Raw genomic sequence first — 24,212 nt, 5'->3', positions numbered from 1 at the left:
CAAAAAATTAGCACAAGCTCTTTGCCATGGTTCATTATCTTCCCATAATTTCTTTAGTTCATCAGCAGTGAAAGGCACTATAATTTCTGCTGGGTCTATGCCTGCTAGTTGACGAACTCTCAACTTGCCTTTTATAATTAACTCAGAGACTTTTTCCACATAAGTTTTCAGTTTCTTACTTGGTTTATGTGGTAAAAAGATCCATTCCAAGATAATATCATCTCTCTGCATTAAAATTCCTGTAGGGGAAATTTTTGATGGTAGTATGACGAGAATACAATCGAGCCTGGATTTACCCTGTCCACATGCGCCTGTTGTAATTTTTCCTCAATCATTGTCAGTTCCTTTTCTGCTTCAGCTGTTAATTCTCTGGGACTGTTTAAATCTTTGTCACCATCCAAGGTTTTGTTCAAATGAATTATTAGATCAGGTGTTATCCCAATAGCTGGTCGTAGACTAGAAATGTCTCCTAACAGTCTTTGAAAGTCATTGAGAGTCCGTAGGCGATCTCTCCTAATTTGTGCCTTTTGTGTCTTAATTTTTTGCAAACCTATTTTATAACCTAAATAATTAACAGAATCTCCCTTCTGAATTTTTTCAGGAGCAATTTGCAATCCCCATTTAGGTAAAAGTATCTTTATTTCTTCAAACAGTCTGTTTAAGGTATCCATGTTTGAATCAGATAACAAAATGTCGTCCATGTAATGATATACTATCGATTTGGGAAATTTCTTGCGTATTATTTGCAATGGTTGATTCATCTTTCTGATCATTATTGCTTGTAACAGTAGGCATGGGGCTTCCTAATTGTCCTGATGAGGCACGTTCTCTGCAGAAACTGGAAATGACTGAACCATGTTTGCCATAGGGGCCTGTGAGCCCCCCCCCTCACGTTTCCCGTCTGTATCAGGTTGCCTTGTCTATCTCTTGTAGACCTGCACTCATTCGTCCAATGTCTGCCCTTTCCACATCTTCTACATAAACCTGAAGGCTGAGTCCTCCTATTTCTGTCATTTCTTGAAGATGCATTATTATTATTTCTGAAAATCCATTGTCTACAATTCCTTTTCATATGACCCATTTTGCCACAATTAAAACATTTGGTATTCTGATGTCTCCTTTTACCATTGGAAATTGCTTCTTCTACCCATGCTTCAGTGCCATAGTCAAATGTATCAACATTCAGTGTATGCAAGACCCATTCTTCCAAGGGCGCTGATCTGAGCTTTAAAGGCCCCAAAATCCTTTTGCATTCCACATTTGCATTTTCATAAGCCAAAGACTCAATCATTATACGTCTTGCTTCTGGGTCAGATATCCCTATTTGTACAGCTTTAGTTAGTCTTTGTAAAAAGTCACTAAAGGGTTCTCTCTGACCCTGTTTAACTCTGACAAATGATTCCATTCTCTGTCCTGGGTCTTGCACCCTGTCCTAAGCCCTTAAGGCTGCTGTAGTACACATGGAGAGTGTGTTTTCATCCAAATTAGCTTGTTCCCGAGGGTCGGAAAAGAGCCCCTCTCCTAGAATTTGATCTAGGGAAATCTCAGTTCCCTTCGCTCTTTCCTGCTGTTCTGAAAGTCTAGTCTCTTGCCTGAATAAGCATTTCCATTTCAATTGCTGTCCACTCTCAAGTACCGCAGAACTCGGTTGCAGCCAGTCAGAGGGAGTTACTCTGCTTGTCGTGGCCCAGGATCTTAGCATCTCTTTAACAAAAGAGGCATGCATTCCAAAAGTCATTACAGCCTCCTTAATTTCTTTGAGATCATTCATACGGACAGGTTCCCATGTATCTTCCTTGATGACCCTAGGGTTTCTGGAACCAACCACTTTCTCTGTTGTTATTACTGGAAAGGCAGGTAGAACTGTAGGTAGAGCTTTGTGGGAATTGTCCCGGAGAGATTTACCCACAGATGTAGTTAAAATTTGCCTTTCTACCCCTTGCTCTTCTTCATCAGAATTTAGAAATTCCTCAATCTTTTCAATTCTATTCACCATCGCCTTCTGCAATGTCTGAATCTCCTGTCCAGAATTATGTTCCAAAGCCTTCATTGAGGATTCTAAAGTATGAAGTTTGTCCATTAGAGATAACATCTCATCTTTGGACATAATTTTTATAGCATAAACCGTGCCTTCTTGTATTGACAATCTTTCCGCCAATCTGTCACAGGCTTTAGACAAAATCCAATTGTCACATTCAGCAGTTTTGATTCTCTCAGTTAATGTTTCAGTTCCTACTGAAAGGGACTGAAGTTTACGATCCAAATCAGCGGTTCCCTCTTCCATAGTAATGAATTTCTCCTTAATATCAGCCGTTAATGTTACAGTTCTTACAGAAAGGGACTGAAGCTTACGGTCCAAATCAGCGGTTCCCTCTTCCATAGTAATGAATTTCTCCTTAACATCAGCCTGTATCTCTTCTAAATTTTGTTCAGTTTGTCGAGTTGTGTTAAACAAAGATCTGTTCTGCCTGGAGAACTTCAAACTGATTCTTGAGAAGATTGTTGTCATTCTCAATTGTTTTTAAGCGTTCAACCTCGTCTCGTAAAGACTTTATCATATTTCTATTATCAAACCATATAGTACCAAGGAAAAGTACGAATCCCAGAAAGATCCATATCAGTGGGGCTGACAGACACTTCTTGTAAAATCTCCCACATGGTACAATCAAAAAGGCTGTTAAAGTCTTGAATGGTAATGTTTTCAGACATTTTTCTTATTTATAAAAGAAAATTATTTACCTGTAATGACGTTTTCCTACCAGTGGTGGCGAAAGAAATGCACCTGAGTCCACGTGGTCTAAGCCAGAGCCGGTCTGAAACAATTAACTCAAAATGAAAATTATTGTACTGCCTGAGAAGTTAGATTGGTCACGGAAGGGGTCACTTTGTCTGCTGCTTCAAAACCTCAGGTGCTTCCGTTAATTCAGGCAGCGGAGTTCCGCTGCAAACTTAGCCAAGGCAGGCAGGGAGGGGTTAACATGCTCTGGCCCGAGTAAGTCTGAAAGAAGGGGTGGGCCCACAGGCTAGGCGTAAGGGACTGAGTGGGGGTCGCTCTGGGACTGTATCGTGGCCTGGAGTGGGGGAAGGGAAAGTGAGCCAGGAGCGCGCTGTGAAAGCTAGCAGGCTATGCTCGCCCAATCGCACTTCCTGAGCTCCGGTAGCTAACTTGCTCACAAAGGCTGGGAAAGATCGAGCTTGCCCCCCCCCATGCCGGGGCGGGGGCAAAATATCCCAACGTTGGACGCCAAAATGTAACGGCATAAATGAATGCAGACAGATTATAAAAATATATACAGCTTTAATGGGGAAATAGACTTACAGGACCACAGGTTCCCACGGAGAACAGGAAAGCAGAAAAAAGGGCTGCTGGGATCACGCCTGGCAGATTTATCAGTAAACATTAGCCCGAGGCGAACCCGCCCCCTAATGGGTGGGGCTTATCCCTACACTTCTTCCCTGAGAGGAAAATATGAGGTCATGTGCCAGAGGTTAATTAGGGATCTGGAACATAGATGGCGTGCCTAGAAGGGGAGATCACAGAAGGGGGCACTGGGGACAGTTGCTCATTGCAGTCACAGAGGATGTGAGCTCTGGATCCCACTATTAGGCCACAGTGTGTCTAGAGGTAAGACTCCATCATGTCCTAACTGTGAGCCGGTCATCCTGAGCCTGAGGGATCCTTTGCCATGCAGGTTTCTTTGGAAGGAGATGATTTCAGTGAAACCCAAAGCTTTCTCAAGATTGAGGATTTTTTAATGGACAATAAATTGTTACTAACTAGGCTTCAATTCAGAACCTTTAATTTAACAAAGGTATATGTAATGTCTGATAATTGTGTCCAAAGAAAGAATATCAGGAGTGCTATTTCTGGTGAACCAGGCGTCTAACAAGAAAGGAGCTGGTCTTGTCAGGACTCTCCAGTTTCCTCAATGGTCTCTGGAATGACGATGCGGCTGCAATCTAATGTGTTTGCCAACCTATGAAAGCTTCAGGGAGTCTACTGCAGAACCTGCTCAAGTCCAGGGCTGCAGCTCCTTCGTTTCTGTGGCATGTAAACCTCCCACCCCTGCTCTAGGCATTAACATCTCACGGGCACCACGCTTGAGGAACTCAGAGAAGTCAGCTCAAGCTCATGTGCTGGCTGGCATCATAGGAGGGCTGGGCCAGCATTCTGGGAAGTTAACAATCAGAGTCTCCTTATGTTAGAGTTGACAGAAAGTGTGCTTTTGTGCCCTTGAGGCTTGGTGCTCTTCACTTGTCCACCCCAGGCACAGGTGGCCTGAATTGTCGTAAGGCTTGACGAGACTGCGTGAGGGACAAGAAAAGATTTTAGTGTTTTATAAACCTTAAAACTAATCCAAATAATCACCTAATTAAAACAATGTTTATTACTTCTCCTAAGCCTGTCATTCTCTCTTAAAATCAAGAAAGAGCACAAGACAATAGGCAGGCAGACATCCTTGGACTGTAGGCCTTTCACAGAACAGGTAGACTCCTCAGACTGTAGGCCTACCACAGAACAGGTAGACTCCTCAGACTGTAGGCCTACCACAGAACAGGTAGACTCCTCAGACTGTAGGCTACCACAGAACAGGTAGACTCCTCAGACTGTAGGCCTACCACAGAATGAGCTGAGGTTTAAAGCCCAGGAAGAAGGGATACTATGGAACTTCAGTGAGATGATGTGCCCAGTTAGTGGGGGAGCTTGGTTTATTTCGGTAAAGCCTTCTGATTGGTACATAATGTGGCCAGATTGTTTTTAAGGGACTGGATAAACAGTGAACACTGGGAAGGGTGTGTTTTTTACTGTTAGTGGTTGGACTCTTCTGACTTGATGAAATCAGGGAACCAACAGTGATAAAAGACAGACATGCGTGAGGGAATGATTTCCTTCTGCTGGTTTTCATAGCCCCAGTGTGAGCAGCTCAGAGAGACCTGGGGAGGCCAGGGGATGTGACACAGGAATGCACACTGGTCAGCAGGACACGGAGCAAGTTTGTTTAAAATGGTTTGGTCATTTATGATTCCTGAAGTGACAGGAACTTTAAAAACTCTTGACATTATACTAATGAACAAATTGAGAAGAGAGACACCAGCATGGCATTGAGCAAGTCTTTAGACCTGGGACACAATTAGAAGTTACTGTGAGTTGGGGTGGGGCATGTGGTAGGAGCCATTTACCCTGTGGAGTTCTGTGCCATAAAGCAAGCCTGGACTTCAACCACAATGGGACATTTTAGTGTTATGCTATAGTTCACATAATATAGGGAAATTTTCCTATATTGAAAGATGATGTTTTACCTTTTTTTGTGTGTTTGTTTTTTAGCTTGTAATACAGAATCTGTCTTTTCTGTGTTTCCAGAGCCAGAGCCATGACCTGAACCCTGATGACCACTGTCAGGGCCTCTGAGTGACTGGCAGGTGCACCATGGAACTGAAAGTATGGGTGGATGGAGTTCAGAGGATCGTCTGCGGTGTCACTGAAGTCACAACCTGCCAGGAGGTTGTGATAGCCTTAGCCCAGGCTATAGGTGAGTGAAATCCATCAAGTGCTCGTGGGTGTGGAGATGTGTGCGCATGAGTTAGCTTTCTCGGCGTCTTGATAAAATACCTCAGGTTAGCCTAAGCAGGAGGCTTTGGCTGAGAGTTTCAGAAGGTTCAGCCTATAGTTTCTTGGCCTAAGATGTCTGGGCAGAACATCCAGGTAATCGAAGTACATGGAGTGCAGGGAGAAGAGGAGGGGAGGAAGGGAGGAATAGGAATCTTGTTTCCTTCCCAGCAGAACCCACTACAGGACCTCCTAATCCTTCTTAAATAGTGCCACCCCCTGCTCACTATGTATTCAGATATGTGAGCCTGTGGAAGTGATTCTTACTCAAACCACCACAGTGTCCAAGTCAAAAAAGGGTTTACAGAAGTGGTCCCAAAGGACATGACCCCATGGACCAACTTCCTCCAATTAGACTTCAGTTCCTGCCTCTTTTCACTTCTCAATAGTACAACCATAAGTCCATCAAAGGATGAATCCGTCTATTTGGTGAGGTCCCTAATCATCACCTCTAGAAATGCCACCACAGACACCACAGACCTGTGCTCTGCTAACCGAGGCTTTCCTGCTCCATCAAGTGCACCTTTACCCCATGTGTGGTGCACACTGCGTTCTTCTCTAGTGGGCTCTCAGGCGCACTGTGTGTCAGGCTATGGTAAGGTTTGCGCTCTGAACCTCCCTCATGCTGCCTTGTCTGAAGTCTGTACTGCCTGCTCCTGATGTTTGTCTTCAATAATGTTTTTTTATTGTAGATGTTTCCTAATCCAGAGCAGACTCCTAGCTCCCAGAACCCCTTCTGAGTTAAACTCTACTTATTGTCAATTTCTGAATACATTAAAATAAAGAATAAAGTAAATTAGGCAGTGTATCTTTATTAAATAGAAATGTGGACTTTTTTTTTTAATATAATGAAGATGAAGTTGCCATGTTTCATGCCGTGAAGTCCATGCTTCTAGCCACATTTCCTGGGTCTGTCTTCTGTCTTTCCTCCTGTTCTATTTCAACTTTCCCTCTAATTTATTTTAAGCTTTTCTTTAAAAGTACTTATTTGAAAAAAAGTAAACAAATTTAAAAATAAAAGTATATACATACACATATATGTCTTTGTGTGTGTGTATGTATGTTTGTATACACACACCTCCACATAAAAGCTTCCCATGGTAGTAGGGATTGAACCCAGGGACTCAGGAGTGCTGAGCAAGTGCTCTTCCACTGTTGTGGAAAGGTCTCTTTTTGGTTCATGGCTACTCATCCCCGAAATAAACACACAGAAACTATATTACTTAAATTACTGCTTGACCCATTAGCTCTAGCTTCTTACTGGCTAACTCTTCATTAATTTAACCCATCTCCATTAAACTGTGCATCACCGTGAGGTCGTAGCCTACCAGCAAAGTTTCAGCACATCTGTCTCTGGTGGCAGCTCCATGTCTTCTCTTAATTCTACCTTCCTTCTCCCAGCAATCAGTTTAGTTTTCCCTGCCTACCTCTATTCTTTTGCCCTATCACAGGCCATGACAGTTTCTTTATTAACCAATGGTATTCACAGCATACAGAGGGGAGGGAATCCCACATCATGCCTCTGTCCCAAAACCTGCTTGTCATTCCTGTTTTGAGACAGGGTTACCACAGCTTACCCAGGCTGACCTTGGAATACTCTGTACTCCAGGCAAGACCTGAACTTGCAATCCTCCTGCCTCAGTCTCCTGAGTTGCTGGAATTATAGGGCCGAGCCACTAGGCCCTGTTTAAGATTTTATCAGAATTGATATATACTTATTAGATGCTTTAGATTATTTTTTGGAACACAATGAAGGCATAAACCTCTATCTCCATAAAACCAAGTAATGTGTTCATAGTTTCTATTTGCGTTATAAATCTGCCATTTAGCAAACATGATTAAGAGGAAATTGCATTCGGGACCTGCTAGGTGCTCGGCTGTTCTATGTCCCTGAGCTCCTAGTCAGAGGTTGGTAGCAGACGCATGTCAGTCATTCAGGGATTGGAACGGGTCACCGTTGTCAGCGCACTCATCTTTCTTTTCCGTAGGTCTGCAGCCTCACTGCATTAAAGCAGTGCTGGAAATGCTGGGCTTCCCTGTTGAGCAAAACCCCTCACCAGGACCGTTGTTTGTGGACTTGGGCTTGATGTGGAAGGGGACTAAGGCATTCTCTTCTGCCAGTGTATTCACCTCAACAGTGTTGCTGTTGTTTGTTTGTTTGTTTAAGTTCTCTCTCTCTCTCTCTCTCTCTCTCTCTCTCTCTCTCTCTCTCTCTCTCTCTCTGTGTGTGTGTGTGTGTGTGTGTGTGTGTGTGTGTGTAGTCTGGCCGGTTTCCCCTCCCTCTCTCATTCCAGTCCCTACCCCCCACTTACCCTTTGCCTCCCCATCCCCCCTCCATTTTTATTCAGAAAAGGGCAGGCCCCCCATGGGTATGACAAAACACACATGTCAGGTTTTAGTAAGACCAAGCACCTTGCCTTGTATTAAGGGTGGGCAAGGTGGTCCAGTGTAAGGAGTAGGGTCCCAAAAACCAGCAAGAGTCAGAGACAGCCCCTGTCCCACTGTGAGGAATCCCACAAGAAATCTTTAAAGTCAAAGCCTCACTATGTAGACCAGGCTGGCCTTGACCTGTGGCACCAGGGACCTGGAGCAACTCTCCTGTCTCAGCCATCCGAGTGCACACACCAGCATGCCGAGGAGAAAAGTGAGCCTGGAGAAGCCACACACGCTGAGCTGCTGCCACCGCTGTGTCTTTCTGTATGGTGTCCACACACCCACACTGCAGAGAGTGCCATGGAGAAAACATGTCCTGTTTGCCAGATGTGTTTCTTCATGTAGAATGAAGGATGTATTTAACCTGTGAACAAATGTTTTCTCAGTAACTCAATTCAAGGCCTACTTTGAAAGGTTAAAAACTTGAATATAGATGTTTTATGATGTTACTTCAAATTTTGCCTAAAAAGTCCTTTATTTGTATCACAAATACTTAACTGAATACAGAGCTCCTCTGAGGAGGAGCTGGCCTGGTGACTGGCCTGCAGCTGCTTCCTGTCCGCCACAGTCTAACTTATCCCACTACTTAAAACCATAATCAGTGTTTTCTTTGCCCTTGTTTATTTATGTCACACTTGTCTAACAGGCAGCTTAGATGCTCAGTGCCACAGATATCTAGACGGGTAGGTAGCATGATGAACATTCAGGCTATGTTGGTTTACCCTTCTTATGTTCCGCTTCTGAATCGCTGGGTGCGCTTTGTACCCACACACCCCGATGTCCATATGTTGACCCAGAAATGGAGAAAACACTGTGTGTGTTAGCAGCTCATGATGCTGCTCCTATGCCCCCACTGCAAGATGGCAGAGCCAGGCCTCTCCTTCGTAGGACAGTAACTACTACTGTTTGCTTTCTTTGATGTGTGGGGCACATATGCATACGTGTGTCACCTCCATGTATAAAGGTCGTTTCTCATGACCTCCCTAGCGTTTTGTCGAGACAGTTTCTCACTGTCCCAGACTCCACAAGGATCATACTTGTGTCCTGTTGTTCCTGGTGTTTTGGGGGGCTCTGGGCTCCGAACTTAGGTGCTCATGTTTGTCAGGCTGCTGTTTACTGACTGATGTCTCTTCTCAGCACCTCATGTACACGTTTAACAAACTCAGAATCCACCCACCTTAAATGAAAATGTTTATGAAATGTGTTCACACCTGTAACATTACATTGTCTTTTTTTCTTTCTGTACTATACTTATCTATTTATTTATACATCTATTTATTTGGGGGGAAAGGCAGCAAATATACCAAAACTCACATGTGGAGTGTTGGAGGAGGCCGCTCGTTAATTTCCCAGCTGTCCAGACTCCCAAAATAATCACACAGACTATATTATTTAAATCACTGCTCTGCCAATCACTTAAGTTTATTGTTAGCTAGCTCTTATATCTTTGGTTAACGCATTTCTATTAGTTTATATTTTACCACAAAGCTCGTGGTCTACCATGGTTCCGCCTGGTGGTTCAATGGCGACTCCCTGACTTTGCCTACTCTCTCTCTCTCTCTAGAGAGGGAGAGATAGATGTAAATATAGATATATAGACATATAGATATATAGATATATCTTCCAACTTTTCCAACTTGGCTATATTCTGTTATTGGCCAAAGGCAGCTTCTTTATTCATGAACCAATAAAAGCAGCCCGCAGACAGAAGGACCTCCCACACCATGGAGGCCGGAAACATTTCAGGATCAGCTCTTTGTTTCCACCTTGTATGTGCCCAGGGTCACCAGGCTTGGTGACAAGCATCTTTACCCACTGAGCCCTCATTCTGGCCCTATGTTGTCTTTTGAAAGTTTACTTCAATCCTGTAATTAGTGGATAAAGCATATTTTTATTTAAATGATTTTACTGTTTTGTCTCTCACAATAAAATCTAAATTTTGGGGTTTTTTGAAGAACCTTTGAAACTATTATTATCAACATTAAACCAAACTTATCTTCAGACTCCCATTTTTACATGAAGTTATTTGGAAGGGGCAGCTTCACTGGGCAGCTTCAGTTGTGTGAGCTGTAGGCCAGCTGAGTACTGGGGAGCCCTGAGACCTGGGTACTGCAGTGAGCTGGGGCTGGTTCTCCACTAACCCTGGGTCTGTCTTGTCAAGGCTGACACAGTGAGAATCTGTGCGGCTTTAACTTCTGGGACCTTCCCTCTTGGCTGCGGGGAAGCATTCCCAGCGCTTCCCTTTGTTCAGTCTTGCCCCAGAAGTCCTGAGCGCTTAGATGTCTGACCAGAGTATAAAATTCTTAGTCAGGGGATAGAAAGTGAACTTCCCAGCAGCTCAGGGGTCCTCACTCACAGTTGAGCTCTGAACACCATGCTGCCTGTCAGCTGCCAGAAGCACCTGGACTCTCAGCGCTGGCGTTTCCGTGCTGCCCTAGAGCAGCCGTCAGTTTTGTCTGTTGCGCCATTTATCACTCCTGTCCCACTATGACAGAATATTCTGGTCCTTTCCAGGTCGAACCGGAAGGTACACCCTAATAGAAAAATGGAGAGATACGGAAAGGCACTTGGCACCACACGAAAACCCCATCATATCCTTGAACAAGTGGGGGCAGTATGCTAGCGACGTACAGCTCATCTTGCGTCGGACTGGGCCATCTCTCAGTGAGCGACCCACCTCAGACAGTGTGGCCCGGATTCCTGAAAGAACTTTGTACCGACAGAGCTTGCCCCCCTTAGCCAAACTGCGGCCTCAGGTGGACAAGTCGATCAAAAGAAGAGAACCTAAAAGAAAATCACTAACCTTCACAGGAGGTGCCAAAGGGCTGATGGACATTTTTGGGAAAGGGAAGGAAACTGAGTTTCGGCAGAAGGTGCTGAGCAGCTGCAGAAGCACCGTGGAGGAGCTGAAGCGGCTGATCCGGCTCCAGACAGAGAAGCTGCAGGCCATCGAGCAGCAGCTGGAGTCCAGCGAGCTCGAAATACGATTCTGGGAGCAGAAGTACAACTGCAGCCTGGAAGAGGAGATTGTCCGCCTGGAGCAGAGGATCAAGAGGAATGATGTGGAGATCGAGGAGGAGGAGTTCTGGGAAAATGAACTGCAGATCGAACAAGAAAATGAAAAGCAGCTGCAGGACCAGCTTGAGGAGATACGGCAGAAAGTCACGGACTGTGACAGTAAACTGAAGGACTACCTGGCGCAGATCCACACCATGGAGAGCGGCCTCGAAGCGGAGAAGCTGCACCGGGAGGTTCAGGAGGCACAGGTCAATGAGGAGGAGGTGAAAGGGAAGATTGAAAAGGTCAAGGGGGAGATGGACCTTCAAGGGCAGCAGAGCCTAAGGCTGGAGAATGGCATCCGAGCCCTGGAGAGGTCTCTGGGGCAGGCTACCAAGCGCTTACAGGTAAGGCTATCTCTGAGCAGGATACCTCATCTGTGTAAGGGGAAGCTTAAGACAGACCCAGCTGTGGCTCTGCAGCCCAGGCTGTCTCGTGGACCTAGGAACCTTAGACTGAGAAGTCCATGAGAATCTTGCTCGCTTCATGCTATAATAAGAGTTAGCAGATTCAGCTCCAACACCCCATCAAAACAAGAGAACTAGCTCTTGTGAGCCAAATTTCTCTTAATGTGCGGACAGTCCTAAAGTGCGTAGGAAGGGATTTGTCACAAGACCAGCAAGACTGATGTAGCACTGAGGTGTGTAGAAACAGTACTTTTGATGGCAGACTAACGCCGTACATTTATTTTACACAAGTGTGTGGCCGCATCCAGAAGGGACGCCTCCTGTCTAGGAGGATGGGCAGAACTCTCTTTAGCCACCCTGTGCACAGAACCAAGAGTGTCAAATGATCCTGAAAGCAGGCCCCACCCCTCAGCCCCTCCCACCCCTGCGCAGCAAGGCAATCCCACCCACACAGTACCTTACAGAATAGCTGGTGTTTCCAACCAGGACAAGGAACAGGAGCTGGAGCAGCTGACCAAAGAGCTGCGGCAAGTCAACCTCCAGCAGTTCATCCAGCAGACAGGGACGAAGGTCACCGTGCTGCCAGCTGAGCCCACTGAAATAGAGGCCTCCCAGGCAGACATAGAGACAGGTAAGGCCTTCCTCTGTCCTCCCTGAAGTCACCTTCAGTGATGTCCTTCTTGTTTCTGGGAAATCAGTAACATTTGGGGAATCTGTTTATTTGGATGGACATATGGTTTATTGTAAACTGCTTCTGTATGGACCTGTTTACCAAAGTATAAATATGAATATGGGTCATGTTAATTTGCACCCTAACTTCTCCTGACTCCCCCTCCTCTCCTGAGTCTGTTTTTCATCTGTTCTGTAATTGGAACTTCCCATCTGTGTGCTGTGGTCCCCGCAACTGGGAGAAGCCGCAGAGCAAAGCCCATTAGACTTTGGGAGCAGGCTCCTGGCCAGAGTCCCTGCCCTCTCCTTCCCAGTCCCTGCCCTCTCCTTCCCAGATCTCCTGCCCTCTCCTTCCCAGTCCCTGCCCTCTCCTTCCCAGTCCCTGCCCTCTCCTTCCCAGTCCCTGCCCTCTCCTTCCCAGTCCCTGCCTTCTCCTTCCCAGATCTCCTGCCTTCTCCTTCCCAGATCTCCTGCCCTCTCCTTCCCAGTCCCTGCCTTCTTCCCCTGCTTCTGGCTGCTGTGTGGCCTTCTCTCTGTAATTCTTTGGGGTGGGAAGTTGCTAAGTTTTCTGGTTAGTCAATTCACCAGATGACTGTCTGTTCCCTGTTTAGAAGCGCCATTCCAGTCTGGGTCCCTGAAGCGACCTGGTTCTTCACGGCAGCTCCCCAGTAATCTCCGTATTCTGCAGAACCCCATCTCCTCTGGATTTAATCCTGAAGGCATCTATGTATAACATTGTCTTCAGGGGAAAGGTCCAGCCAAGGTATCGAAGACAGTAAAATCCTTCAGTGTGTGCCAACTGAACAAGGATCTGTCCCAGGCCACTCTACCCTCTCCAGTTGCAGACCACTTGAGCCCTGTGCACTGACGCCGAACACGGAGCTGTTCACACTTGCAGTATTGACGCGCTGTCTAGCAGCTGACATGCAAAGCCTTCGTTTTTATTTGTAGTATTCTGAGAACATTAGAAAAGTATTAGCCTATGTTTATACATGAATAAACCCTGAATTAAAGAGTAAAGTTATGTAACTGTTTAGTTTAATTTATTCCATGTAACTGATTGATGTATGAATGTTGCTGTTTAATATTTTATTAATCCTTATCCTATGACTTAATTATATTAACTGTTGTGGGCTTCTAACTGTGCATGTTGGCAGATTCCGTCCGAGCTTTGCTCATGCATAGCTACGCGGCCTCCTGGGACGCTCACTGTCCAGACTGACTCCAGCGCAGCCAGCTGCACTTAATGCTGGGGCTTCTCCCCACCCTGCTTTAGGGAGAGAGTTGAGCTTTCTCTCTGCTCTGGAAGCTGAGAGTTTCTTTACAGTATTTCCCAATGTAAATTACCATATACCATCACAGAAACAGCTTTAATGGAGTAATGTTCATATAAAATGCTTGTGGTCATAGACTGCCAGCAGGTCAGCTGATGGCTGCCCATGGGTTTCCTGGTACACGCTGAGGTCTTCCTGCCTTACGCTCCCATGATGTGAGGAGGAAAGAGTCCTGAAGATGGGGATCATGGGATACCTTTCAGAGCAACCCACTTCCTCTGTGTAGTCCGTGCCAGGCCAGCAGGGGTAGGTGCCGTATGCCGTGATGTAAATGTGACCGCGTGCTTTCTCTAGTCACCCAGTCAAACACCGTGGTCGGGTATTTTTTTACCAAGGAAATAAAGTTAAATTCAGAGATTGTTTTTATTTTTAAGTTTGACTTTATAGGATATTAGTCTTATATTTGTATCATTTTGTGTATTAAACCAAAAAAAGAGAGTCAATACTTTTCTCACACACAGTGACTTAGCTGCACACAAGTAATATTCAGACAGTGTCAGAGCCTTCCAGCCGTTTCCATTCTCTCGGAGCACACGTGGCACAAGGCAAGTAAGACTTCGGTCTGAAACGTGAAGTAGTTTTTAATTCTAAAGAGAATGCACCCTCTGTACTACTTACATGCAATAAAATAAAAGTGGATTAGTAGAGCAACGCCTGGTGTTGCTAAGGACGACTCTGGATGTGTGAACACATCCGGGCTACTTTTAGTTTACTAGGTGTTTAGTGAAGCCGAGCACACAGCTTTGTTTGGGTTTCCAGTGAGAAGATTTAAGAATGACTGTGAAGTAATAGACGCTTCTTGAGAACTGAAAGCCATGAATGTCGCCCCTTACCCACATAAATAAATAAATATCAGACCTCAACCTGATGTCTTTGGGTCCTCGGACTTACCAAGTTGATCTTGCTATTACTGCTCTGCAGAGGACTTGAGAAGGAACTGCAGCCTGTACACATTTGATCCAGATTTGTAACAATTGTTTCATATCTACATATATTTAAAAATAATAATTCCAAGGGATTTGTATCTTTTTGTGACAGTGGTGACTCATGACGCCCAGCCCATGCCTTATTCTGTCCATTAAACCTTGACCACAAAGGTAAACATTACACAAATGGATAAATGTTAATGAGAAATCAAAGACAAAGCTGGGCACAGTGGCTCGTGACATGATCCCAACACTCAGGAGACCGAGGCAGGAGAGTTGCCACAAGACCCAGGCTGTCCTAAGCCTCGTGGAAAGTTCTAGAATAGCTTGGAGTCTAGTATGAGACCCTATCTCAGAAGGAAAGGGAAGGACCTGCACGATTCCCTGGCACGCTTGGTGGAGTAGCACAGTACACAGCTCACGAGGGTGCTGTGAGCTGCCAGGTTTCACATCCCACCAGCTCCCGACAGTCCTGGCTCTCCACCAGTGAGTACCACACTTTACATCTCTACCAACCTCAGCTCCGAAGCTGCCAGCTGCCCTCCATGAGCCTACCTATACACACAGACAGCGTCCCGGACGGGCGGAATGCGGCCATGTGAGTTCACAGACAGACTGAGCAGCTGGGCTTTGTCCCCAGGTCCAGGACTTCCCCAAGCACACCACTGTCAAATGTTTTCTAAGTCTTTTTTAGCTAGAGAAAACAACTAATTTCCCTACAAAATTTTAGTCTACTGTGCCTGTTTTTACCTACTGTGACTACAAGCGCATCGGCTTTCGAGCCCTGTCTGTGGCCACATCTCAGAGGGGTGCGGGCAGTGAGATTCAAAAAATACCAAATGTCAAATTTTGCATATGGGGAAACAAATATCCAGGTTCTAAATAATAAATTAGATCACAAATTTTCGTGTCTTTTAAATTAGCACTGCAGGTTATATTATGTGGTTTTTTTCTACAGGTATTAAATATGTAATATGTTTTATTCTGACCAGTGAATAATTTGAATATCATTGGTCTGTTTGACCTCTAGAGCATCCTTGTTCTCAGAGAATCACCCACAGTGGGTTACCTCATTTGTGTGTGTATGTGTGTGTGTGTGTGTGTGTATGTATGTGTGTGTTTTGTCGTTTTCTTTATATTTTGGCTGTTAACGTTCGTTTTTGTCTCAGTTAACAGGGCGTTTTTTTTATATGTGAGGCTTCAGATGGTGCTGAAGCTGCCCTTTGAATGCCCACTTAGTTATCGGCAGGCAGGCAGCTCAGCAGTTCCTAGAGTTGAAGTCAGTTTAAACAGAGCTGATTCCAGCCTGGCATGTAAGGTAGACACAGCTCGTGGTGAGTGTGGTGGCCCAGACCTATAGATCCGCACTGCCCCCACAGCCAAGACCAAATGCAGTCCTACGCTCACACAGTCTTGGTCCGAGACAAGGATGCTATGCCAGGGAGACCTTCCCAAGTGAGGACTGACAGGCTGAAGAAATAGTATGGAGAAAAGACAGGGCTGATTTCAGGCACGCACTGGGGCAGCAGTTAGCGTTGGACGTTGCCTTCGACAAAGTAGGCCTTAACTTTTATATATATATATCTATCTACAAAGTGACGCTCTGCATCCCTCTCTAACACAGCCTGTCTTGACTAGTCTGCGGTGAAGCTAGCTCCTACGTATTCCTTTGGTAACATGTCAGTGTCTTTAAGTTGCATGTGCGTCCTGTCTGCTGTGGCTTCGTTCCAGGAGAAGGCTGTCGGCTGGTCAAGGGTTCACGGCCATCAGTATTTATTCAGTATTGCTGCTTCACACTACCCGTGCACCTTGGACGCCAGGTCAGTGGCAGCGTCAGAGCCGCCAGAGCTCCTTCCCGTGCATTTTATATATTTTTAGAAACCAAATGGCTGCAGATGGCTCTTTAGCGTACTATTAAACCAGCAGAACTCTAAAAGGCAATAAATAGATGCGTATGTATGGGGGGAGGGGAAGGAGTGGAAATACAGGTTTACAGCAGCCCTGGTGAGAGGCCGTCCATGTACTGCTCAGTGTCCTGTCACTGACCCAGAAGGGTTTGCGTTGCTGCACCTTTAGACAGAAAGTGTCCATATTCGCTGACTGTGGGCCATGAACATGCTTTTAGTACTGCTTTGCTGATGTATAAATAAGAAATCTGTAATATGTATTATATGTAATTATTTTCTTTTGACTTCATTTCAAAATGTATATTTTCTGATTATTATCATGAGGTATAAAGCAAAAGATCAATATCTGATATTCTCCCAAATAATAAATTTTCAAGATTCATTGGGGCAATACAATTGTTGTTTTCTTTCTTATATGCTTAATACTTCAAGATATAGTTTTGTTTCCTTTGAAAGATGACAAAGTAGGTCTATGAATCAGTGATTAAAAATTATATTTTTTTCTAAATGCAGTGTTAACCTGAAGAACTAGAAGGTAGCAACTAGGCTGGGGAGATGGCTCGGTAGTAAAGAACCTGCTGTGCAGGCATGAGCCCTGAGTTCAACCCCTCAGCACCCACGTGACACACAGCACACACCAGAACTCAGTGCTGAGATCAAAGATAAGTGGATCCTGGACTCGTTGGCCAGCCAACCAAGCTGAAATAACGTGTCCAAGTTCCATGGAAGACCCTGCCTAACAACTAAGATGGTGGCTGAGAACAGTGGTTGACCTCTGACCTCCCAACAGAAGAGTGCACCTGCACATGGATATGTGCGCCTGCGTGCACTCTACACACACACACACACACACACACACACAAAGAAAAGGGAGGCTGCTTCATTAAAGTAGACTTCAAAGAGACTAATGCCCCCCCTCCCCCATTTCAGCCATGAAACTAAGATGCTCACTGGTTTGTGTTTCCAGCTTTAAGACATCAACACGAACCCTGCGGTGCCCATGGGACATGCAGTTGCAGCCTGAGTAAAGGTTGATGTTGCAGCCACCCCAGGAACTGCTCAAAAGCCACGGTGACTAAGTAGCTGAAATCAGCTCTTCGGCGCCCAGAGCAGTTTCTGTGTCCCTGGTAACATTGCCAGAGCTCACAGAGGACAGCATCTACACCTTGCCCACCCCCACTGTGCAGTGTATCCACCTTTGGAGGAGTAGTTTATAAAAAGTAGAGGCGAAACCTAGGTTGAAAAAAAATATGCATGAGTGATACTGTGTTGCAAAAGCAAAGAAAATGAGAAAACTTACCCAAGAATTCTGTCCCCTAGTTAGGCTTTAGACCCAATGACCCCTCCTGTCCCCTCTTCAGCATGTGCTAATGGCTGGAGAACAGTGTTCCCCAGCAACACAGTTCCTCCCTGGCTGTGCACACTCTTCAGGCAGAGCACGTTAGGAGATGCCAATGGAGAGTTTATTTAATGAGCACTGCTTACGGACTGAATCACCGTGGCTTCCCCACCTCAAGGTGAGTGGCAACCTCACTCCACGTGGTGAGCTCAGTTAAAGGGCTAAGGGTAGGTAGAGTGTCATGAAACCTTGGTGGAAGGGTTCCCCGCCAGCTCAAGCACCAGAGAACGCCTGAGAAGGTGACAGAAAATGGAAGACCTGTGACCCAGGGTTGGGTAGAACTCTGAAGTCCAGGCAGCTGTGGCTAGGGGGAAGGTAGACAAGGTGTCACGGTCATGAGCCATGGTTGCCATGGGAAGAGTGTGGATTTGAAACGCACCCAGCATGTGTTTGGACATGTGGTCCTGTTTTTTTTCATTTTATTTTATTTTGGATCTTTTGAGACAGGGTTTCTCCGTAGCTTTTGATTCCTGTCCTGGAACTAGCTCTTATAGACCAGGCTGGCCTCGAACTCAGAGAGATCTGCCTGCCTCTGCCTCCCGAGTGCTGGGATTAAAGGCCTGGGCCACCACCGCCCGGCTGTGGTCCTGTTTTAGAAGACATTATACAACCTTTGGGACACGGAACCTAGCTGGGAGAAATGGGCACTAGGGTGGGTCCTGGGAGGTACAGGACAGATGGCTCACTTCCTTTTGCTTGGTCCACTGGGATTGGAGCAGCCATCGGGTGCACATACCCACTGCCACAGAGCCACACGCCACATGCCCTCCCCACGATGAACGACAGCCCCTCAAACTCTGAACTTGGGCCCACGTAAACCCTTTAAGTGACAGACACTGGCTGTATCCCAGTTGTCATTGTCACTTCAAGCTTGGAAATGACATGGTCACGTTCATATGTAAGGAAGACACTTCTGGCTGCCAGCGTGCGTCCACGTAAGCAGAACTGGCCAGAGGTGGGTGAGCTAGGGAAGGAGCTGTGAGCACATGCGTATTTAAAAGGCTCTACAGAATGCTCTCTTGGGACCAGGAATTCAACAGCGGCTCAGCAGAGCAGCTCTAAGCAAGAACTAGTGGCGCCTCTCTGTGACTGAGGCGAGCGGGGCTTCAGATAGAAGGCTGGGCATAGTCTGGAGAGTGTTTTAGGGAGGGCAAGTCACCGGGAAAGGCACTTGTTACCAAGCTGGACAACCTGCACTCGATCCCAGGAATCCACATGGTGGGAAGAGAGAAGCGGCTCTCCGTACTTCCACATGTGTGCCAGTGCAAAATAAACTAATGTAAGAGTGGTTTTTTAGGGGGGAAATGTGCAGAAAGCAGTCTGTTAGCACCCAGTCATTACTGCTGAGTCTGAGTTTAGCATGGGCTGCAGAGTGAGACCCTGCACAGACAGACAGACAGGCAGGCAGGTAGGTAGGTAGATAGATAGAGAAATAGATAGAAAATCTTAACTCTTCATTTAATAAAAGTAGAAACTGAGGCTCAGAGAAAATTATTGCTAATGTCACATGGCTCTTGCGAAACAGATGCAATGAGGCAGCCAACTTTAAAAAACACGTTTTTAATTTTATATATGTGTTATGTGCACACGTATGTAGGCATGTGTGTGCCTGCTGCCAGAGAGGTTGCTAGATCCCCTGGAGCAGGAGTTAGGGATAGCTGTGAGCTGCCGTGGGAACTGAGCCACAAAGATGGCAGCCACCAAAGTTACCCATGAGCAGCGGTTGGGGGACAGAACAGATACCTCCCTAAGCACCTGCAGGGTCACCTGGTCAGAAAACTGCCTGCCTCTCCGGAACGCCCACCTCACAAGGAGTGGATACTAGTACCTATGCCAACCCTTCTAACTTTTCCGAAAACATACTACTGCCTTCTCCCCCCACCCCGCTTCAGTTCAGTTCCCCCATCACGTGCAAACAGCATCCTCTATCCTTCCATGCTCTGTCACAGCCTGCCCATGATTAGCCTGTTCTCTTGACATCCATCACCCCCCAGGACAGATACCAGGGCAGGCTTAATGCTGCCTTCCTCCCTGTTTCCAGGCACGGGTTTGACACGAGCCTCTGAGAGATGCTGGTTGTATTAAAAGACAGACAGACAGACAGACAGATGGGTGCTGTGTGCTACAAATGAGAGAACAAGCCACTGCCCAGGACGGATGTGTGTCCTCAGTGGTCCACAGTACACCATGGTGCTCCTTTCTCCCTGACTGCCCTTTCCTGGGGGTAGCTGGGTGGGAGAGGATACAAGGAGACATGGCAGGGAGATGAGAAGGCTGGCCCTTTTCACCCGCATGCCTGGTACTTCTTTTCCGGTGCTCACTGACCCCACCTATTTCCAAGTCATCTGCCTGTCACAGAAGATCCTGCAAGGCTTCACAGGGAGGCCCAGGAGCCCGTCACAGAAGATCCTGCAAGGCTTCACAGGGAGGCTCAGGAGCCCGTCACAGAAGATCCTGCGTGGCCTCTGATCCCATGGCCTTGCCTCACAGGAAGGACCAGACGTCAGCATCTCCAATGGTCTGACCTCTCTTCTTTTACCAACCTCATATCTGACGTAAACGTTAGACACAGACACTCAGGTTGGAGATGGGTGAATCTGTATTTCTCAGTAGACTCACTTGAGAATCAGCTCTCATTCTTTATTTGGGCTTCCATCTTTGCCCCAGATACATGGGAGACAGACTCTGAGGGCAGTACCTCTAACGTAACTTAAGAAGAATAAATATTCTTGTCCAAATAAAAGTTCTAATTTCCTCTTCTCTACCTCATAAGAGCGTCAATGCAACATGCCAGGTGTTAGCTTAGTCCGTTGTGATTTTCCTTGTCTGTTCTGTTTACTGCAAGTGTGTACACACCTCACAGCCTCTCCTCAGCCTGTCTGTCAACCCTGGAAGGTCCAGATTGCTGTCACACAGAGAAGTGTGTGTAGAAGGAGCTGGGAGCTTGCAGGAAGAGGCAGGCAAGTACTTCCTTGATCTTCAACTGCACAGTTGAGTCTATTCAATAAAGCTCCTTCCCTGGATTTCCCACTGTAGGGACACAGGGTGTCACTGCCTGGCCATCTGATGCCCTCTGCAGGACTTTCCATTGCAGGGCTGGCCACAGATTGTCACTACCTGGTCATCTGATGCCCTCTGCAGGAAGGCTCTATTTTGGCTGTTTGAACCTAGAAGTCCCCAAGGTTGGGTGGGTACCCCTTCAGCCTTCATGGGACCAAGAGTTCAATCTTGTGGCTTGGTAAATATTAACTCTGTTTGTAGCCAGTCTGGTGGGGCTGAAGTTATTCTAAAGGCATACTTGTGTCCCTTGCTTTGACTACCAGACTACAGAATCAGTGGACCCCAAGAAATTAGAATTCCCCCAGGATTCTCAAGCTGGGAGAAGAGAAAGAGTAGACGCTGGGCCAGCTGGAAGGGAAACTTTTCAGAAAAGAAGATTCACAATTGGTTTGACTGCCTTACAGAGAAGAGAATGATGGCAGAAGTGGTGGCACCGCACCTTGGCCAGAGCTGCTTGTTTGGGAACAACCCTGCTCCTCTGCTTAAAACTCAACCTCAAATCAAGACCCTGAAAATGGGCTTGGGAAGGGAACCACTGAACGCCCCTTCCCACCGTGCCACATGGGCACATGCTCTTCCTGCTTCTCACAACTAACTTGACTGTTTTAACTGACTCACTGAGAACCAACAGCTGACCCTGGCTTGTCGGGGTGCAGGCTGTCTCCATACATCCAGGAGCACAGTTTCCACGGCTTATCTTAAAGCTTAAGAGCTGTCTTCATGCTCTAAAGTTCACTTAATTTTTTTTTTTTTTTTTTTTTTGGTTTTTCGAGACAGGGTTTCTCTGTAGCTTTGGAGCCTGTCCTGGAACTAGCTTTTGTAGACCAGGCTGGACTCGAACTCACAGAGATCCGCCTGCCTCTGCCTCCCAAGTGCTGGGATTAAAGGCGTGCACCACCACTGCCCGGCTCATTAATTTTTTTTTAATTTACACCAAGAACCATATTGGGAGAAGTTCTGCTATGGATGTAAATATTCTAATTTCACTCTACGTATCTTCAGAAACCCTTACTGTAGCCAGTGTGTTGCCTGCCATCCTACTTTTTCTTCTTTCTGAATCTGTATCCCAAATCTACTTTACTTAGACCCTCTGAGAGAAATGTTGGACCTCAGTAGGAACCTACCTGTGCACACATGCACACACACAGAGGCCCACACATATACACCACTCACACACACACATGAACACACACAGGGGCTCACACACACAGAGGCACACACACACACATACACCACTCACACGCACACACGAACACACACAGGGGCTCACACACACAGAGGCCCACACACACACACATACACCACTCACACACACACACACGAACACACACACAAACACACACAGGGGCTCACACACACAGAGGCCCACACATACACCACTCACACACACACACACACACACGAACACCTACAGGGGCTCACACACAGAGGCACAACAAACATTCACACACAAAGGTGCACACGCACACACCACACACGCGTGCGCATACACACCCATGAAAAAGGCTAAAGAAAATGAGATGGATAAAGCTGAGCCGCGAATGACCCCCAGGTCTAGATTGACTTCTGCCGGGACTTAACCTTGAGCAGTCATTTCCTCCCCAGGGCTTTGGCAGTCATCCCTGAAGACAGGCAACCACCCCTGTTAACCTGTGTTGCTGTTTTAAAGGCCTGTGATTAGCTTATCTTCCTCCTGCAGTATGGTCCTTCTGATCCCCCCCTGTGACCCATTCTGAAAGACTAACATTGCAAATGTCTCAATTGTTTTTATTTTCTCTTCCCCCCCCCCCCTTCCCATTCTTTTATCAGGAAAGCTCCTTGGGTGAGTCAAGAACTCAGGGCCTGCAGGCCTGCAGTAGCCAGTAACCTTACACTAGGGGGCAGCAGCTACCGTCAGTCACCGGCCCTGGCTACAAAGCCTGGTGAACCCGCCTGAGCAGAGAAGGCCTCACAGGAAGGTTGCAGGAATTCTTCATGTTGTGTTGTTTTTGAAAAAGGATGGTTGGCTTCCTTCGACGACTTAAGTCGGTCTTTTGCCAATGCAGAATAGCAGTGGGCATGTTTCATTAACTAATGTGTCACAGGTTTCCTCTGAGGCCGCAAAGTGACATTGGTGGGATCTTCTTAGATTTAGTCTTTCAGTGTGGTCTTGTGATTTTTGCCTACTATGAATTTGACCAAAGCGAACAAACCATGCCACCGAGGTAATCAAGAGGAAACACTTCTGTTTCTGCCAGGTTGAGCAGGGCAGACCCAGGCTGGCACGGAGCACTGAAGAATCAGAACGTCACAGGAGAATGTGCACAAAGGCGCGTGTGCCCGTGACTTCTCTGGTTGCCGTGACATAATGCCTGGAAAGGGTTAATATGGAAGGGAGGGTTTGCTTTTGTTTGTGGTTTGAGAGTAGAGCCCCGTCATGGTGGGGAGGGCTTGGTGTCAGGATAGGAGGCCACTTGCTACATGGCACCTGAGGCAGGAAGCACAGAGAGATGTGCTCAGCCCACTTTCTCCTTCTTCATCCGGTCTAGGGCCCAGTCCACGGTGCAGTGTTGCCCGTGGTTGAGCTTAGCTGGGTTCTAACAGCGCCCTCGGGGGTGGGCGTGAGAAGGCGTGGCGTCAGTGAGAGTCAGACAAAGGGAGGCAGCAGAGTCAGTCATTTCACCACGGGGAGAGCCTTATAGACCCGCCTCCCAGCACCCAGGCTGCATCCTGATTGGTTAGCATCGCATGGTCGCCCCAATGGCTAGGCATGGTCAGGACCTCTGACGCCAGGCAGGCACCAGGTTGCCTGTCTCTAGGCCTGGTAGCCTTAACTTCCTACAGCTGAAGTGGGTCTTTCCACCCCCGTTAACCCAATCCAGAAACTCCTTTACAGATGCACCAGAGTTTTGTCTCCTAGAGACTGCTGAGATGACAATATTAACCATCACAGTGGGTATATTTACAGAGCTCGCACAGGGAGCAGCATCACCTGGTACTTGAGCGTTCTCAAAGACAGCGTGGACTATTGGACTCACGCGCTCCAACTAAGTTTCCCAAATAAGAATCTTACAAAACGTAGATTAAAGTTCCATGAAACAGTGCATCAAAAACTGGCCTTCTGAATCCAGACTCTTTGACAAGACTTAATACAGAGCGTCTTTCTATCAACCTGAATACGCTCAGCTAGAGCAGTTCCACCCACTAGGGGACATGAGAAAATTCCCAGCGCTGTCTTTTGACAGCCGCAACCGTTGCTAGAGGCGTTATTTCCCTTTAATGGGGTGGGGGGGGGGGAAGACGCATAACAAGAAAACTGTAATATGATTTCTAAAGCGGGCCAAGGACTTGATTTTCAAACCTCAGATCTGACTGAGGCAAACAGACTCATATTGATGAGAAGAGAACGCTCTGTATTGGCAAACTAAAGACA

At 46.6% G+C, this 24,212-nt stretch overlaps 1 protein-coding gene across 1 annotated transcript in view; it reads left to right on the top strand.

Moving 5' to 3' along the window:
* The window catches only part of Rassf8 (Ras association domain family member 8), an 84,248-nt gene extending 67,525 nt beyond the window's left edge, over positions 1-16,723 (top strand). The window contains exons 2-5 of the mRNA XM_057771372.1: positions 5,363-5,531; positions 10,556-11,445; positions 11,992-12,136; positions 12,786-16,723. Coding sequence (XP_057627355.1) covers positions 5,429-5,531; positions 10,556-11,445; positions 11,992-12,136; positions 12,786-12,907 — 1,260 coding nt within the window. The 5' untranslated portion in view covers positions 5,363-5,428 and the 3' untranslated portion in view covers positions 12,908-16,723. The remainder of the gene's footprint in view (positions 1-5,362; positions 5,532-10,555; positions 11,446-11,991; positions 12,137-12,785) is intronic.
* The last annotated feature ends 7,489 nt before the right edge of the window (positions 16,724-24,212 follow it).

This window comes from Chionomys nivalis, chromosome 1 (genome assembly GCF_950005125.1).
Source record: "Chionomys nivalis chromosome 1, mChiNiv1.1, whole genome shotgun sequence".
NCBI classification, from domain to species: domain Eukaryota; kingdom Metazoa; phylum Chordata; class Mammalia; order Rodentia; family Cricetidae; genus Chionomys; species Chionomys nivalis.
This window is presented reverse-complemented; position numbering and strand designations above follow the sequence as displayed.